We start from the raw sequence: 20,408 nt of genomic DNA on the forward strand, positions 1-20,408 counted from the left end.
TTCTCCATTGTTCATACATGCTAATAGTACACATCCAGCAGAACATGTTCACTTCATTTCTTTCTAACATTTGCTGGTCCTCAGCATTTATGGGCTCTTGTTTTACAACTATGTAACACCACACTTCATACACAAGCATTGTGCAATTTGCCCTTTGCTCTGAGCTTTATATGACTTATTTTTACTGTACTATCATTGCATACTGAGTATGGTAGCAGAATCTTGTCTTATCTCCTACTTACTAATGCATTAGTTTTTCAAATTTTATTCTTGATTCTAGGTTTTGCTTGTGCAACTGGAATTTCTTCTCTAAATTTATTAGAAGTTTGGCAGGAGATCTTGGTAATCAGCATTTAGAAGTTCTCATGGACATCTAACCTTAAAATCCTTTAATTGCCTGGAGGACTATAATTTAAAAAAATGAGCTGCAGATTGACCTCAGATGAACTCCTACTTCAAAATTAATTCATCACTGAATTCATTGCTGACTATCTCCTTATTAACTGTACCATTATATATGGATTGTGTGGCTCTCAAAAGCCATACTTCTCCTAACTTCCTCAGTGACTACCAGATTTTACAGTGTGGAAGCCAGTCAAAGGCTTTCTATACATCAACAAAAAGGAGGTATAGAGGATTAGTTTTGGTTAAGTACTTCTACAGTTTTCTGACTGAGAATACTTCTTCCCAGCACAAAACTTAACTGTCTCATATATACTTATTTTCTTCCTCATCAACTGAGTTATGACTCTTTCCATGAATTTCTTTACTTGATCTAACAATTTTAAACCTTTGTAATTACATAGCTCTTGAGCATCTCTTTTGTAACAGTTAACACTACTGCTGCTATGCCAATCCTTGCATAGGACACCTTCTTATACTACCTAATTTACTATGTGGGTAACTCATTCATATCCTACTCAACCAAACATCTTAAGCATCTTGGCATTAATTCCTGATGGATCAGATGCTTTCCCTGCCTTCTATTTTTAAATGCTCTAACTACAATACTGCTGTCAACTTGAAATGTTTAAATGAAAACAGTAAGAGAAACCTTACAAGACCATTTTTGACTAATGAAATTAAATCAGGACTATTATTGAAAAGCTTTTTAGTTGATTATTTTAAGGATCCCTAGACCAAACAACACATTTTACACAAGCATAAAAATATGTTTAAACAGAAGGCAAAAAGTAATGGTGTATAGTGATACCTGATACTAAATCTGTATATATATAAAAGGCAGGATGTGTGTGTGTGAACATGAATGTAATTTATGCATGCCCACAAATTAGCACGCATGTCGCTCCAATTTTAGGAGGATATTTGTCATGACCCTAGCTGTATTTTCATCAAATTATTTTTTCCCGAGGCACCAGAGAATAGCGGTAAAAATAAATTTTCGACCATAACAATTTTCACGGTGGAGAAATCCACCATTGTTTACCAACATGAGTTAAGTCCCCTACTAGCGACGGTGTAAAGAGAGGGAGGGAGGGAGAGAGAGAGAGAGATAACAGATTTTTAAAATTTCGTCTTTTTACTGAGTAATTGATAGGCAAAAACAGACAGGTGTTGTTATGTATGTATGAATGTATGTAAATGGCTTCAGTCACACATACACACACGAGCATGTATGAGTACAAAACACATGTATGCAATGTGTGTGTGTGTGTGTGCGTGTTGCCCATATATAAATATATATATATATATATATATATATATATATATATATATATATACACGATATTCTCTGTTTCTCCACAACTAATTTCCAAATTAGTTGAATCCGTTGTTCTACTCATAGCGATATATAGCTGGTCGTGCGTGAACATGGGAGAGAGCAGAGGTTACCAGAGCAAAAGACCTACGTGTTGACTGTTGACTGTAGACGCGCACTTTCGCAAACGATAAGCTATTATTTTATAAGCAATGTTTTGAAACTGTTCATGTTTTCGAAAGGAGAGATCTGACTCTCACATCTCTGAGGGAGAAGGTAGGCTTCTCTCTTCCACTTACAAAACTTACGTCCGGGTGCCAAATTTGCATTTTGTAAACAATGTTTCGAAACTGTCCATGTTTTCAAAAGGAGAGATCTGACTTTTTTCAACCATAACATCTACCAATTTTGATGTATTTTGTTCAAACTTGATGCCAGCATAACTTAGGACTCATGGGATCTTTGAATGCTTTAAGTTCTCCAAAAACAAAAAAACAATCGATGAGTGGAAAAAAATCGATAAACTGATTCCTTATGGGATTTCCCAATCAAATTGTCTGCAAAATTTCAGCCAAAAGTTTACCAATTTCAACGGATTTCACTCAAATTTGACGTCGATGTTACTTAGTTTGCTTTGAAATAAAGAGCTTGATTAGCTTAATCCTAACTTAATCCCAAGCAAAGCCGGGCTATACTGCTAGTATTAAATAAAAATATAATCAAGCCGAAAGAATACTGCTGAAAAGAGAATAGTAGTCTGGTGGGAAAATAATGAGACAGATAAGCTCAATAACAAAGTTATTCTCAGTGACTGAAAAGAATTGTGAAGGGTCAAACAGATCTCTACACAGCAAGTCCCAAGATATGGAAAAATGCTTTAAACATCAGATTCAACACCTTTAAAATAAAGTATGCAGAGTATTAGTATCAACTGAATTAACAGATAGGGTGATGGAAAACAATAATCTTAAAGAATTGACTAAAAAAGTGAGACTTTAAGAGAACATTTAATCTATGAAGTGCAAATACAAAAAATTAAAAACTATGAAGGTAGATTAATTCCTCACACTAGAACAAAGTTAGGAATTCATAATGGATGAGGATGCAATTGAATCATACTTGTTTTATGTATCCAATAGGGATTAAAGACAAAATCAGCTCCAATGGAATTTGGACTCAGAATATATAGGGATAGATGCTATATTGAAATACAAACAACATGACACTCAGATGCTGCAGTTGTAAACCTTGATTTAGCCTATGATCAATGGCATTCCAGTCATGACCACACTTCTTTCCTAGCACTGTTCACCTAGAACCACATTATCAAATGTATTCCTTTTTTCTAAGATGGTAAGGTATGCTGTGAGAGAGATTTGTCAACTATTTCAAGTAGGCTAAACAATATACACAATACACAGTCATTCAGTTGCTGTAGTTGAAAATAGTGATAGCAGAGTATCTTATCTATACTCACTGAAAGAGAAATCAGTAATAAACTAGTGGTCATAGTTCAAAAGGATGGAAGATGCAACTTACCATCAAAATGTTTCATGAGATATAAGTAAGATGTGAGGTGAAAATGCAGAGAATCTGCAGGAATTGTAGAGAAATCATAAGTATGATCTTTTAGATGTTTTGATATTAACTTTCAAAGATGGATGAGTGCAAGTTAATTATTAAAAAAATCTGAAAAATTAAAGCAATTTAAGCCAATGTCACAGCCTCTCTGATAAGAAGATGTATACTAAATGGATAATGTACAGATGAAATGATACAAGGCTGAGATGTATGGAGAATTATATATTTCTTTACTACCCACAATGGGCTAAACATAGAGGGGACAAACAAGGACAGACAAAGGGATTAAGTCGATTACATCAACCCCAGTGCGTAACTGGTACTTAATTTATCGACCCCGAAAGAATGAAAGGCAAAGTCGACCTCGGCGGAATTTGAACTCAGAACGTAACGACAGACGAAATACTGCTACGAATTTCGCCCGGCATGCTAACGTTTCTACCAGCTCGCCGCCTATGTATGGAGAATTATAAACTAAGCTCATCCAATCAGAATGGTATGAGAAAAGAAATCCAAATGAACTCTCTACAAAAAAAAAATAAATAAAAAAATTAAAAATCGATAAAATTCAATGAAAAAGAGAGAAAAAATGTTGCATGAAATTTTCTTTCCTTTAAAGGGAAAATATCAAGCAGATAAACAATGAAATGAAAGATATACTTGCAATTGGTGGTAAATTTTGTATTTCTCCATTATAAATCTTCTCTGGTAAATTGAACAACCTCAAACATTGGTCTTCACTATTGGTCAGTAGACATGATCCATCAGGAGCCCTGGCATTAACAACCAAAATCAATAAAATCATCTTTAATGAGTCTTTCAACTATTTTACTTTTATATGACAGCATACAAAGAAAAACTCAAACAGAGCACAGAACTTACAACAAAATAAAAGCTATAAAATTTATACATATGTATATAAATATATATATATAGTTTACTGTTCTGTTATCAGTAGGTTCAACAAAAGAAGGACTCCATCCAGTGATGGATAAATACCATTTAATATACACATTATTTAAATATGAGCTATTAACAGTTTCATGCTGTAGAAACACAATAGTTCAGCAGATTTATGTATCATTCCTCCTGTTTCCAAGCAAACCTTCAAGCTCAGATACACATGACTGATCTTATTTGAAAAAACAAGAAAAGGCAAGAGGAAGGTGAATGCAAAGAAAACTGAAATGAGAAAAAAAAACGTCCTTCATATTGGGGCAGCAATTGCATGACATTTTCACCAAATGCCTATTAAAAATTTTCCTGTATTTATAGTTTACTGGGAAATGCTTATCTGGTAATTCCAGGAATTTTTTGCCTATGTTAGTCTTAATATTCAAATAGAAAGGGGAGCAGTGAAACATTAATATTGTAGGTCAATTTTTAAGTTTCATATTTTGAATTGTTGGGTTGTAAGATCTTTGAAGTTACTGTTAGCTAGGGCATTATTGTAGAAGAGGGCTGCTTTGTCAAATATTTCCTTAGAAGAGGAGAGATTAGATATTCTATTACTGAAGTTGGTTATTAGGATTTTAAACACTAAATTGGGTGACAGGACTGTTTATGTATATACATGAGTTTCTCATTCAGTTTATGATAGGGTTTATTAGAGTACAACTTTAAGCCTAGGGAAACATCTAAAAATCAGCTTTTAACAGATTAGGGGTTACAGTAATTCTGAGGCCTCATTGACTAAAGGTACATATAACATCTTTTCTAAATTTATTAGGTGTATACCCAGGTCATCATGGAGAAATCCATACCATATGTAAATAGATCGCAGAGATGCAAGCTATATATAGCTGAAGGATCTCACATTCTTTTTAGATCTAAGAATTCCACCACTATCTAATTCCAGATCCAAAAGTTTTAGCAAATGCAAACACATGGACAAATTTCTTTTGTTGAACTTGAGGACACTCCGCACCAAATTAAGCACGCTGTCTCACAGACTTTGGCCTCTCCCTGTTGAATCATTCCATTCTTGCTATACAAATTATGATTTCAATAGAGAAAGGGGACAAAACTCTTAGTTTTCTTTCCTGTCTTTCTTTTTCCTTTTCATTTATCTTCAGTTTTCTCATTCCAATTTTTTAAATTCCACCTTTTGCATTCACCTTCCTCTTACATTCCCTTATGTTTTCTCTTAGACCAGTATCCTTTCTTCAATATGTAGGAAAGGAGTGTGAAGTAATTCCATTTGCTGCACTAATGATAAGCCATGGATGCATGAGATGTGGTGGAATCATGGGCAAGTTATCAGATAAGGTTGCTTTCGTGTGTCACAGATGTGCAGGAACAATAAGTACTAAGAGCACAAGGGACTTAGACTCTCAAAAATGCCCAGGAGGCTCTCTTGAGGTTGTGGATAGTTTCTGCTATTTAGGTGACTAAATTAGTAATGGTTGTGGATGCTCTGAAAGTATTGTTTCTAGAATAAGAATAGGATGGAGGAAGTTCAGAGAACTACCACTTCTGTTGGCAGTAAAAGGATTCTCTCTCAGAGTGAAAAGCAGATTGTATGATGCTTGTGTGAGAATAGCTATGTTACATGGTAGTGAGACATGGTCTCTGACTGTGGAGGACATGTATAGACTGGAGAGGAATGAAAGTAGTATGTTCTGTTGGATCTGCAACATCAGTGTGCATGACTGACAGAGCACAACTGTGTTGCATGAAAAGTTGGGCATAAGAAGGATTAAATGTGGTCTGCAGGAGAAGAGAATGTGGTGGTTTGGATATATGGTGTGTAGGAGTGAAGACAGCTGTATACAGAAGTGCCTGTGACTGAAAGTGGATGGTACCTGTGGAAGAGGGAGACCCAGGAAGACATGGGATGAAGTGGTGAGGACCGATCTTAAGATGTTGGGGCTCACAGAGGAAATGAAAATGGACCGAAATGTTTGGTGATATGAGGTTCTAGAGAAGACTGGTCCATAAAACTGAGTGCTAGAAGAGTTGTGCCTCACCCACATGTCACAACACACTTTTCACCCACTCTACCCTAAGAAACCAAACTACAACTCTTCTTCTAAACTGTATCTTTCTCTTCCTCACATTTCCTATCCTCTTTCTTGCCCTCACTGCCCTGCTCACAGCACCCCCACCCCCAATACCCACACCCTAATAATTTCTACATTATTTTATTATGTACATATAGCATTTTTAATATTTATAGTATAATTTGAAGTAAAGTAATTTTGTCGTAGAGAATTACGACTTAATATTTTAGTTAACTAATTCCTCATTCAAACAAGTCTTGCTGGATTTTTCATAGACATGGCATGAAAAAATAACCAATGTCTCAAAGGAGTGAGTGTCGTGGAGTTTAGTTACATCCCACAAACATTAACGTTTTTCCCAAAATCCAGGGTTTTTATAACTGCTCAACTTGACTTTAAAGAAAAATCACATAAAAATATTTTTTAACTAACTTTTAGAATTCCTATATGAGCAGTTATATCAACCAATGGGAAAACAACAATCATATTTCTTCTGCAATACGACATTACGTCATATTGCCAGCTACCAGAAATTGGCGCTACTATTTGAAAATGGCTACATGCTCCACCACTTTTGCAAGCATGGTGAAACATACACTAAATGGTAGTAATGATGGGGACTAGAATATATATGTCTACATCTGAGCCTTTTACCTATTTTGTACCTATTACCATTTGTATCCCGCTATCCTTCTTTGCCACCAATCATGATGCCTAAGGAGGAATGCATCAGATCTGTTCTTATCTAATATGCCCCTCCATTAACCTTCCTGTACTACTAGCCATAATTCCCTCTTCTCTCAGTCACTCATTAACATCCTTCACCCATCTCCATAGCTACTATTCAGTAGTGCTCTCTCATACCAGTTGACATTATCATCCTGAGCTGCTAACCATCACCACCTCTCCTCCAGGCCACTCATTATTGACATCCATCACTCATCCTTCATCTTTCTTACCATCAAACATTCAGTTTCTTTTAGTATATCTCTCCCATTACACCCTGCCATTGCTACCTCTGCTTATTATTCCTTCTAGCATTGTCATTCCACTTTCTTTCACACTCTCACCTCATTCGCTATTTCCCCACATACTCTTGCTTCTTCATCCCTCTCACACTAGTTCTTTTGCAATTACCCTCTTTTGTATTCATTCAGTCAGATTACCTTAACGAATGCAAAAAACATAGACCCTTATGTCTTGTGGAACATAATGCAACTTCACTAGGGGCAGACTCCAAATAAGTGCCTTATACTGTGATAAACCACCCAGCCCATACCAGCACTGAAAGCAGATGTAATTTGATGATAATATTAATTGTAAATCAAGTAAAACATTAGACTATGAATATAAATAACATAAAAATTTGAATTAAAAAATCAAATCTTACCATTTACACCCTTTCAAAAAGTTGTTTTCTTTTTTATTAAATTCTTCAGAGCAGCTGACAAGTTCAGGTGGCCTGGAGAAATCACTGGAATAGTAAGAAAACCAAATCAAAATATAACTACATTTTCTCTTGCAACAGTTGCTTTATTTCTTTAAGAACATATACATGAATTATATATTTTTCATAAATATTTCCCCAAAGTCTTAGAAAAACAAATTTCCAACTACATTTCTTTTCCTAATTAGAACTTTATTCACAACATTAATGCCTTGCAAGACCAATGAATACCTAACATTCTCATTTCTCTGTTGCTATCAGCTTCCTTATATAAGAAAGTATTACTGTAAAGAACTACTAAAGTATTTAGCATTTTCTGATTTTCTAGTAACTGTTTATTTTCTCTTATTAGCCATAGATTTAAAGTTTATTTTATTCAGCAAATCATAATTTTTTGAGAATATTTGTACATTATATAGTTAAATGTCTTCTATTCCTAATAAATAATATTTTTTAGCTTTCAATCAAAAATTAAGTTCTTCATTTTTCTTTCCTTGTGTTCCAATATTTACTATGTTTTACTATCACCAATAACCTTTCATGGTGATCACAGGTTTGTCAGGTTTTGTATTTTTTTTCCTGCAGTATATCCAACAAAAACCCACTATCCTTACCAAGCAAGGGTTGCCAGTTTAGTTGCCAACAGCCCAACCAAACAACAAGTTATATTAGGTTACATATTACCAGTAGTACTAAGAGTGACCTGATATAATATGAAACACATAACACACACACACACACATACACAAACATAGAGCATTCAGAGCGTTAACATACAATACTTGATGTTTTCTGGCAAGCCATGGATGTAAAGTAATCCAATTCCTGATTTGTAATTTATGCACATGCCCACCATTCATCAGCTGTTGTGTTAGAATTCAAATAATTTCACATATGTAGCTTGCTGGGGAAACTCTGAGTACCATATGTGAATGTTCTATCATTGCATAATATATTAAGTATATTCCTCTATTCTAATGATATTGAGGTCTACTTCTTATGTTGTTACACACATGGTTGATCATTATCTATATATATTATATATATATATATATATATATATATATATATATATATATATAAAAGAGTTTGTTTGTGTGTGTGTGCATATGTTCCTGCTGCATTCCAAAACCGAGTTGCCATTTTTCACGTATGGGGTATCAAAAGATTCAGTAAACTTTTGGCTACCAACTAAACTACATTTTCATTCACTTATTTGCATTACAAAAATTTAAGATTATCATTTTTCTTTTAGTCACCTATCGTAAATGACAAATGTGATGATGATGCAACGTTTTCAGTGTGTGTGTTCGAGCACTCTTTACATATATTAGGCCAATGACTGACAAGTATATGTGTGTGACAGTGTTTGTGTCTGTCAGTATATTTTTGTGACGACTGACACACACACACACACACACACATCAAAAGATACAGACAGGCACACACAGGGACAGAGATAGGCTTGAGGTGTGTGTTAATGTATGTCTGGGTGTGTCTTAGTAAGTATATGGGATCTTTTCAAAATTTGAAAAAACTGGCTTCAGAATTGAAAAGATCCAGTATATGTATGTGATTCCCAGACCGGGCGTTGTGAGTGTTTATTGAGCGAAAACACCTAAAGCTCCACGAAGCTCCGGCAGGGGATGGTGGTGATCCCTGCTGTACTCTTTCACCACAACTTTCTCTCACTCTTACTTCCTGTTTCTGTTGTACCTGTATTTCAAAGGGCCAGCCTTGTCACTCTCTGTGTCACGCTGAATATCCCCGAGAACTACGTTAAGGGTACACGTGTCTGTGGAGTGCTCAGCCACTTACACATTAATTTCACGAGCAGGCTGTTCCGTTGATTCGGATCAACCGGAACCCTCGGCGTCGTAATCGACGGAGTGAAGAGAGAGATATGTATGTGACTTTCTCCATCACTCACCCACCCAACAGTGAAATGCACTGATATTGAAAGTTACAAACAAGTAGGTTTCATTAGAAAGTGAAAATAGTTTCACACTTTTAATTTCAACCCAAATTACAGTGTTCAATTACGAGACTGACGATGTGTGAATAAAGAAAGTAATGTTTCTCCAAATTAGTGACATCTGTATTATAATAAAGTTGCTCAGGCGACCTTTTGCTTTGACTTGTAGAGCTGTCATCTGCGTTCATTAATATCTGTAAAAAATTTTTATTTAATTAATTTTTGTTTTAAAGTGAAAGAAAGGAGAAAATAAAAGATGCATGTATGTGTGTGAGAGAGAGACAGAGAGAAGGGAGAAAGAGACAGGAAGGGAGAAAGAGAGAGAGAGAGACAGGAAGGGAGAAAGAGAGTGACTGAAGGAGTGTATTGTCATGTTTACATACGTCTTTTATGCATGTCCATGTGTGTGTGAGAGAGAGAGAGAGTGAGTGAGTGAATGTGCATGTTCTCATGTATGTGTAAGTGAAACTCACTCTCTCTCTCACACACACACACACACACACATATACACATGTCCATTTCATATACATATTCATACATCTTTCACTTTCCCCTCTCTTTCACTTTAAAGCAAAAGTAAATAAATAAATGTTTTTTACAGAACAAAACAGCTGATCCGGATGACAGTTTGTTGACAACTTTGAGGCTTATTATCTATCTACCAAATAAACTGTTTTTCACTCAACAACTCTTTTTTACAACTAAAATAACCCCGGCAGCTACGCAAGTCACACAATTTTGAGGTTATTTTCAGACAAACATTTATGAAAATGTACACATAAATATTATATTAAAATAAGCCACAACCAAAAAAATTGCATTAAAAGACATACATTTCTCTATATGTTATGAGGAAATACAGTTACTCTCTCTCTCTCTCCCTCTCATGCACAAAAAAGATGTATGCATATGTATTTATGGGCGAAGGTAAAGAATACGCACATCCAGTGTTTAGGGTTAGAGTTACGCTGAAAACGGGTGGTGTACATATTCTTTACCTTCGCCTATTTATGTACACGTATATGTAAAACAATGTGTGTGTGAGAAAGAGAGAGTGAGTGACACTTATACATACATGCAAAAAAAATTCAAACATCACAACACACACCTTCACTCTCTCTCTCTCACACACATACACATACATTTTATATACACATACATCCTTCACTTTCTCCTCTCACTTGAAAGCAAATGTCGCTTTTTCACTTTATCCTCTCTTCAAAGTATAAAGAAATTAAAAGAATTTTATGGAAATTAACAAACAATCATATGATCTCATATATGTCGAGTCGATAACTTTGCTTCTTCAAATGGAAGAATGCCATAAAATAACTTCCTTTGACACACACACACTCTAGGTAAAACTTCTGTGCAAATTATGTTATTTTTTGCAGTGTGCACAAGCAAATTTAAAGCTCACATCCAATTGAAATGGTTTTTTTCTATCGTGTAATTTGTTTGTGATGAGCGTATTTAAAAACCTGATCTTCAATATAAGCTTAAAAGAAAGTTTTTCCAGAAATCCTGTCCTTTACCTCTTCTTTCTAGCATGTCCAAGGTGACATTTACGCTCCCTCACCTTATTTTTTCCCTAAATTTCTTCCTATTACTACTATGTTTGCGATACGGGGCATTAGGATTTCACCCACCAAACACATTCTCAATATTTTAATTATCTCCTTCTCCACACCAAATTCATTTTTGACTTCTTTTCAAATATTTTTTCTTGGTAAACCATGGAGAAAAAACAGTGAGTACAAATCTTTAAGAATTTTACCCATCACCTCACCACTTTCAAAAACCTACATACTTCCAATGTTTCACTTTTAGCTTTTTGGAAAGCAAGGTTTCCTCAGAAATAATGTTGTTTACCTGCTGTTTCTAGCATGTCAGGATATATCAGTGGTGCTGATTCTGCCCATAGGAAAGGAGCAAATAATACAATGTGGCTGGAGGTCATAACACCAGGGCAATGCCAGGATGCATTGCTAGTAATAGGATAAAAGTACAATTATAAGGTAAGTCTGAATTATTGATATTAGACAGCAGATTAAAGGCAGGTCATCACAGGTAGAAACCAAAACTACATGAGAAGGAAGATATGCACATCTACCTTAACTTAATGAGCTAATATCAATAATATAGACTTAGCTTACAACTATGTTCCAGGAGAATACCAGCATATATTACAACCAGTATGAATATTCCTCAACCAATCTTTTATTAATCTCTTGTAATCTAAACTCCTATATAGGTATATAGGATGGTAAGCTGGCAGAATCGTTAGCATACTGGGCAAAATGCTTAGTAGCATTTCGTTCATCTTCACATTCTGAGTTCAAATTCCAGCAAGGTTGACTTTGTCTTTCTTCCCATCATACAATCTGCCCTTCACTCTTAGGGAAAAGATCTTTGTTTTCAACAGTGAGAGCAGCTCTCTGAACTTTCTCCACTCAGTTCATACTCTAGCTGCTACACTTTCAGAGCAACTATGAAAACAGAAATCTATCTTAAGCATTTACTTATCCATCTCACTTACTCTGAATGGGCAAATCTGTTTTAGAACATTCCTAGCTTCATTTCCTTAAATTTCCAGTCCCACTGTAGCAGCACTCAGCATTTGAAATTCTGTCAGTTCAATAACAAGAAAAGGCCAGAGCATATCAAGTTTCCATATTTGGCAATGACTGTCCTTATTAGGTAATCTTGATCCATGTTTCAGCCAATCATTGTTCTGGCACAGTTGTGTAGTGTTGAGATTAATGGAAAATTCCATGTAGATTCACACCAAATCATGTCTATAAATTATGATGTGCAGTAAATACATTGGAGAAGAGGCTTTCTTGGTTAGTCAGCAGCTATGCCACTCCAACCTCTTGCCAAGCATGAACACGTTCTCTCTTGTCATGCACACATTTTCAAACAATAGCTTCTGGTATTCAGCATAGCAGCTTAACAATTGTAACATCAATCTGTAAATGTTAATAAAACAAAAATATTGCGAATAGTTTTATTTGGGAGCAGCACACAGCCAGACCAAATAATCCAGCTTCTAGCCTGTCAACACTACACCACATCTGTGTGTTCCTCAACTGATGCATCACTAAAACATGTAATTCGTAAAAAATTTTCATGAATGAAAAAAAGAAAAATCGTGGTGGAGAAAGGAATGAAAATTAAAATTTTGAAAAGTTAGGGCTTTTTGGCATGTAGTTAGGGGAGGGGAAAGAACCCCTAATTGTAAGCTCTTATTGAAAATGTACAAATGTTTGAAAAAATAAATTTATATGCACCAGTGCAATGCAAAATGCACTCATGCTGGTGTAACAAAAAAGCACCTGTGTTGGTGCCATTTGTGTGTGTACGTGTATGTGGAGTGATGTGCAGTTCGTGTATGTGTGTGCATATGGACATGTGTATATGTGTGAGGCTATTGTGTGTGTGTATGCATATGCAAACGCTTGTGTATGTGTGTGCATGTGTATTGTGTTTGTGTGCAAAAGTTGTATGTATTTGTGTGTTGCATGTGTGCGTCTGTGTTCATGTGCATTGCATGTACTTTTTGATGAGAATATTGTGTTATGGGGGGAATGTATGGAGGTGTGAGGTGAGATGGGGTGGCAAGAGTCACGGATTGAGAGGTGTGACAGGGGTGATGAGAGTTAGGGGTTGGCAGGTTTTGGGTACTAGTGTGTGCATAACGATGTATGGTGTGTGTACCGAGTTGAACAGTATGTAGGAGTGTTTGTATAGTGGTGTGTGTGTGCATAATGGTGTGTGATGTGAGTACTGAGTTGAACAGTGTGTATGGGTGTTTGTATAGTGGTGTGGGTGGTGAGGGTACTGAATTGGGGGTGTACAGATGTAGTGGTGGAGGGGAGGGACAGCTGAAGGTGGGAGGTGTATGGGAATCTGTGTGGGGTTGGTGTTAGATGAAGAAAGGTGGCAAATTTAAGGCCATAAGGAGTGAAGAAATAAAGGGAGATGATTAATTCCTGTTCATAATAAAATAACAGGCTTAAAATGAAAATAAGTACTGGGGTCCATTTGTTTGACTAAAAACCCTTCAAGGCAGTGGCCCCAGCACTGTCACAATCTAATGAATGAAACAAGTAAAACATGCCATTTCAACCATGTATTTTGCATTATTTTATTAGACAGAGAATCTTATGGATCTTTTCTGTTGCTGCCACAGTTTTTGAAATTTTAAAATTACTCTTTTACTTGTTTCAGTCATTTGACTGAGGCCATGCTGGAGCACCACCTTTAAGTGAAAATTTTCAAATTTGGTATATTGCTGTAATTTTCCAACCTGAATTTAATTTTGTTATTCACTTGTTCCAGAAAACCGTTGTGTGGAGTGATGAATCATAGTTCACAATGAAGCTATCTGATGGTAGGGTGTGGGTGTTGCGAATGCCTGGTGAACGATGAGCACCAGCCTGTATAGTGCTGACTGTGAAATTTGGCGGTGATGGGGTCATAATGTAGCTGTGAGTCTCCTTTACTCGGCACAAGTTTATGCTGACATTTTAAGTACTTTCATGCAGCCTACCATCAAAGACCAGTTCGAGGATGACCTTTGTGTCTTTCAACACAACTGAGCACCCATCCATACTGCAGGGGTTGTAGGGGAGTGGTTTGATGACACCAACATCCTGCTAATGAACTGGCCTGTGCAGGGTCCCGATTTAAATTTCATAGAATATTTCTGGAATGTTTTGGAATGCCAACTTCATGCTCAACCACACTGACCCACATTGATACCCTTGTTCATTCCAGCACTCTGCAAAGAGTGAGCTGCTTTTCCACAGGAAACCTTCCACCATCTGATTGAAAGTATGCCTGTGAGAGTGGAGGCTTCCCTATATGCCTTAAAAGCATTATAACATAATCTGATCGCTATTTCAGGAAGTTATTGCCATTCTCAAAAGACAAATGTGGCTGGAGTAAAATGAGTAACACAAGACAGGATTAAACTTTTCTGCTTCAATTCTTCAGAAAATAAACCCATACAGATCAATATCCAACCCTAGACACCAGAAAGATCAAAAATGCAAAAAAAAAAAAAAATATTAAATATCAGATGCAAGCATGGCTGTGTGGTAAGAAGCCTGCTTCTGGTATAGCGTTTTGTTAAGTTCGACTGTGGTCTTTGTGAATAACACATGTGTCTTTTGGTTGTCTTGGCGGTGCAACGTTTTCCCTCTTGTTTAATGGAGGGGCGTCAGGTGACAAGCTGTGAAAGCCTGAATTGATCAGACTTCATAAACTGCCCTTCTTCGGACTTTGTGTCGTCTGAGGAAGAGATGGTGGAGCGTTTAAAAAGAATAGATGAGAAAATGGAAGCAAAAAGTTATGCTACAGTGGCGGAAGAAAAGAGTGAAGATGTGAGTCTAGAGGATTTGAGTCAATTTAAAACCATGATTAAAAGAGAGGGGGAACTAAGTGAAAGTGTTCCCCCTCCCCACAAAGAAGTTTTAAAGGAGAAAAGGGGAAAAAACTATGATCTACAGGACATACTCTGTAGCAGCAAAGAGAATTGAAGTTATATGTCAACAGTGCAAGTGGAAAAGGCACTTTGACCAATCTGGCAAGGGATTTCCTACCTTGCCAGAGGAAAAAAGTTTGGAATGGTGTAAGTGCAGTTCTGGAAGTTGGCTACCACCAGGCTGCATTCAGCTACACCACTGAGAACGGACAAAGTGGTACTTCTACCCGTATACCTTGGGAGGCATGCTTCCTAGGTTACAGTGGAGGAAATACTCCCAGAAGTAGATGTAGCCTGGCTGGTGGCTGCCATACTACTAGGCATGGAGGAGAGAGTGGTGGTCCTCCAGGCCACCAGAACACCCCAGAGGAACTGGCAAGGACAATGAAAAGATGGTTGAGACTATCATGGTCGGAGAGGCAACAATAAAAGTCAGAGTAGAAGGGAGGATTCCATGGTGCTATAAATGTGGCCTAGAAGGTCACATTAGAGCAGATAGTCTTCCAACACTAGAAAAGGCTAAGGAGAAACAAAAGAGTGAAAAAGTGGTTGGTACTCCACTGCCCGTAGATGTTCAGGAAAAGCAAAGTGATGTGGCACCACAAACAAAAACAAGTACCAGCATCGAGGAAGAGGAGGCGAACACCAGCTGGGAAATGGTGGAAAAAAGAGAAGGAAAAGGAGAAAGAGAAGACATGTGGTAACGGGTGACCCACACCCACTCTACCCCAACCCTCCCCATGCTCTGACATAGAAACAAGTGCAAACACACAGGAGTCTCAAACTTACCTGCTCTGTAAGGAAAAATATATGTGATAATGTACAATGGATAAAATGAAGAACTTTACAATGAGGTAGACTCGTGGAACGGAGTGATTAAAGTGGATGTAACGGGAGTAAGAGGTCTGCTCGAGAACATTCACTGCACGTTGGCAGACCCAGAAGAGTACCTGTTCAGATTACATGATTATGTGGAAAATTTTGACCGTGAATGGTGGGTCAAGAAAATAGACACCAGCACAATGCCTGAATGGGTAGGATATTTTGATATATTAAAAAAGTATAACATAGACATTCTGTGAAAAAATGGAGATTAACTGTTGCAAATTGGGGTGTAAATAATTGTAAATTAGCGTTCCCAAAAAAAAGTTGTATTAACAGGTTCAATGAAGTTGGTCGGAAGTGGGGCCAAACAGCTGCATTTCATTCTTCATTTTATCCAATTCATCTTTTCCATTCGTTTGGTTTTTGTTTTTTTTACCCCCTCACCTTGCACTGTCCCCTCTATGTACAGCTTTCATGGCCAATTTCATGAAATAAAGAAGCTTGCTTCCCAACCACATAGACCCAGGGTCAATCCCACAGATTGACACTTTGGGCGTCTTCTGCTACGGCCTCAAGCCGACCAAAGCCTTGAGTGGATTTAGTAGACGGAAACTGAAAGAAGCCTGTCGTATATCTATATATGTTTGTGTGATGTGTTTACATCCCTGTAACTTAGCAGTTCGACAAAAGAAACCAATAGAATAAGTCCCAGGTTTAAAAATAAATCCTAGAGTCGATACATTTGACTAAAAATTCTTCAAGGTGCCCCAGCGAATACAGGTAAAAAAAGCCACAGGAAAAAATTCAATGGGGATTTTGTCCGGATCCCATTAAATTAACTGTGCCTTTATTACCGGCCAGCATAAATTAATTGTGACTTTATTACCGGTAACCTCCCCAACATAGCTGCAGTCTAAAATATAAAAGATCTACATTTTTTCATGCTCAGAGTTGCTGAAGCATGGAACAAACTGCCGGCATCAGTTGTTAGTTGTCGGAACACTGCATCCTTCAAAACTTCCATGCTTCCTGAGATTCGCCAACACTACACCTGATTTTCTCCCCTCCATACACACACAAGCATGTATCTGACTCATGCATTGTTCGCTTTCCAGACATTTGTACATTACTGCATATTCTCTGACAAGTTGTGGTGCACCTGAGCACTGTATACAATAATTTCATTATTATTATTTAAATGAAAGAGGGTCATGGAAAAATGGTAAATGATACGAAATTAACGAAAACGACTAAATAAAAGAAAAACTCAACATAAAACATTTTTTATGGCTTCTTCACGATCTGTCGGAGTGTTCTCTTATGATATATTTACACACTGTACAGTTAATGAGAAGAAATTATTGAAATTAGTTGTTACTCATTTTACCCCATTTTAGATATTTTTTGAAACTTGAAAATTATCAAATTAAACATTAGCGTGGGAAAAAAATGACTTGGAATCCAACAGAGAAAAGAATATTGATTGTTAAACACCAAAAATTCTCCAGATGTTTTATTAGCAACCTTAGTTACAATCGGGTCAAAGTTGATGGAAAATTTCTTTAAAAAAAAAAAGTACCCGTCACGCAGACCGAAAAGACAAAATAATGATGCAGTGCTTGCAATGTAATGTTTTCAAACAAGTAAAGAAAAATCCAAGTTCCTCATTTTGTCTCCCCGACTGGAAATAGGAAATCATTGTAAAAATTTGTTTTTAACAAAAATAAAATTGAACGAAACTGCAAAAAAGTGTCCGAAACCGCCCTGGCACCACTTGCTTAGTTTTCACTTTATATATGTAATGTTGAGAACAAATTAGATTATTTCTATTTTGATTAAGTTTTAGCAGCAAAACAAACGTTGCTAATGAATGAGAAATTTGCAGGAATCGAAACCTACGAAACTAGAATTTGTAAGAAAAGATTCACTCAATCAAAGATCAGTTAAAAAATGAACACCATAATAATAACAAGCAGAGAAAAGATAATATTTTATAATGGACAAGGAGAAGTAAAAACCCCAAAAAATTATTTGGGGAAACCTGACGAAAAGTTTCCTACTTACGTTTCGTGTCCCATTTTCCAGGTTTACACGCTCTTCATAAATACGAAAATAATATTAGTATTAAAACATTGGAAAAAATTAATGTATTTCTAGAAAAATAACTTAAACTAATCTAAATAATATATTTACATATTATTTTCTTAGCAATTCATGGAAATATATTGAGTAATTTTGTACGCTACAATGATTGCTGTCGACTCCGCTTCAATTAGTCATCCGCCTCCATTTTGTCTTTCTCGTTAAGATGGACGGAGATATCGAAAGCTGCTCCAACTTCTCTCGGTATTCATCCAGCTCTGATGACATTCAAAAAGATTTCTATCGCAGTAAGGATTTTTCCCGTCGAGATTATCACAGAGAACGAAAGGTAAGATTATCCACAAGGCATTATTGGATTCAGGTTTCTATTTCCTCTATTGTTGAATTATGACTTTCGTCTTTCAAATCATTTCCAGAAAAATTTCTAGTTTCGTTTCATTTCTGATTTGACCCAAGTAAATGTTATTTCCGACTTTTTCTAAACTCATTTGGTAAGTTTGTAATTGGATTTGGATGTTTTTTTCCACCTAATTTCATCTTTCTGCCCCATTTCAAACCCTGTCCATTGGCAGTCGTCACCACATTTCTCATCGAAGACAACATCTGCCTGTTTTCATTAAGCTCTACCTTTCCCTGATTTTGTTTCACAAGCATTTCCGCCATACAGTCATCTCAGGGTACGTGATTTCAGCGCCTACTGGAATTGTAATATATGACCACTAATTTGGAAATATGCATTATTATTCCGTTAAGGAAACGATAAATTTTGAGAATTCAAAAACTACACTGTGTTTTTATCTAAGAGGCCGCTTCTCGGCGTTTTAACCAAGATCAAATGGTCAAACTAAAATAGTGTAATAGGTGTAAAACGAATATGACCAAGAAAAAAAAAAAAAATGCGCACTCGCGAAAGGAGGGTGGGGGAGAGGACTCGGAAAATTCACATCGTGAATGTTCCGAAAGCGTCTGACCCTGGCACACAAAAAAAAAAAAATAGTGGCTAAACCACAACATGGAAAGATCAGTGTGGTCCTTAGCCAAACAACCTCCCTTTTTGTTAGGGAGATTTTAAACACAAGGGTTACTGTTTGGGGAAGGTCTTATTTCTTTACTGTTATGGATATCGCATTTTTCTTCTTTTTTTTTCCTGCTAACTTGTATTATATAGTCTTTGACTGAATTCAGCAGTGCCAAACCAAAAGTATAGAAACTGTTATTTCACTTCAATGGTGTTGGTTAATGTATTGATATTAATAACTTCACCACACACACATTCAACTCAATAATAATAACAACAGACACTAAAGATGGTGCTGTAGCCTTTTATTTGATACTATCTTTCTTGCTTATTGACAATCGTTTAGAACAAGTAGTTTTTACACCAATTGCACTATTTAAAAAAATTTTTTTCCGGCCCGGGTCAAACACTATAGTCTAAAGGCCATGGACTGAATATGTGAATTTTCCGAGTCCTCTCCCCCACCCCCTTTCACGAGCGCGCATTTTTTTTTGTCATATTCGTTTAGAGGAAGTTGTTTTACACCTATTACACTATTTTGTTTTGTTTGTTTTTATAACTGGGTCAAACGCTTTAGTTTGACCGATCAAATTTGTAGTTCACAGTTTGAAAAACTATAATCACGATACACACACATAATATGTTTGTGTGTTGTTGTTGGTAAGGCATGTATGCAAGTGTGTGTGTGTGTGCGCATCACTATAAACACTTAAGGAGTGTGAGGTGGAAGTTTTCTCTGAATATTTGTGTTTGTGTATATTTTCTTGGATCGCAATGAGTATCCACCTATCTATCTACATCTTGTGTGTGCTTAGATATTCTGAAAATAAGGTCGTAAGATCATTTCAACCCAAGCTGAGAACTGACAGAAAATAGAAAGTTCGGGAGGCAGTGAATGCAGCAAAAATTAATCTCAAGATAAGCGAAATAATGGGACACTCAGACCAATAGGCAGGGACTAGGCTCGAAGACAAAAGGGAAGTCAAAGGAGGGTTATTCAGTAAGTGATGGGAGAAGAGGCCACCAAGAGAATCCATAAGGTAGTCCAGCAAGGAGAGAGTGTGCCAAATAAGTCTTAACATGAATAAACAGTAGCTGTTCGAGTGAGCTTCATCCTCAGTTCTGTATTTGACCTCCTGCTTTCATACAAACCCATTGAGGTGAGGAAACCTAGATAACCCAACATGCCATTCTGCAAAGGTAAACTGTGCAGTTCATGTGAAGTCACATTAGTCCAAAGGTGGTA

At 36.5% G+C, this 20,408-nt stretch overlaps 1 protein-coding gene and 1 long non-coding RNA gene across 4 annotated transcripts in view; one reads left to right on the forward strand and one right to left on the reverse strand.

The window, feature by feature from the left end:
• Window positions 1–18,211, reverse strand: part of LOC115222260 (telomerase Cajal body protein 1) — a 37,641-nt gene extending 19,430 nt beyond the window's left edge. Inside the window, exons 1-3 of one of the 3 annotated variants that reach the window (XM_029792421.2) lie at window positions 18,106–18,211; window positions 7,694–7,777; window positions 3,966–4,074 (exon numbers count right to left, since the gene is read on the reverse strand). In XM_029792421.2, coding sequence (XP_029648281.1) covers window positions 3,966–4,074; window positions 7,694–7,777; window positions 18,106–18,119 — 207 coding nt within the window. In that variant the 5' untranslated portion in view covers window positions 18,120–18,211. Of the gene's footprint in view, window positions 1–3,961; window positions 4,075–7,693; window positions 7,778–18,105 lie in introns of those variants that run through there. The other 2 variants (XM_036511128.1, XM_036511129.1) reach the window with 2 other exon arrangements.
• On the forward strand, window positions 5,914–17,910 carry LOC118767095. Its single transcript, XR_005002989.1, has 3 exons — window positions 5,914–5,924; window positions 13,113–13,115; window positions 17,517–17,910. It is a non-coding gene; the product is annotated as an uncharacterized LOC118767095 (long non-coding RNA).
• Window positions 18,212–20,408: the final 2,197 nt, after the last annotated feature.

The sequence above is a fragment of the Octopus sinensis genome, linkage group LG19 (genome assembly GCF_006345805.1).
Source record: "Octopus sinensis linkage group LG19, ASM634580v1, whole genome shotgun sequence".
Classification (NCBI taxonomy): Eukaryota; Metazoa; Mollusca; class Cephalopoda; order Octopoda; family Octopodidae; genus Octopus; species Octopus sinensis.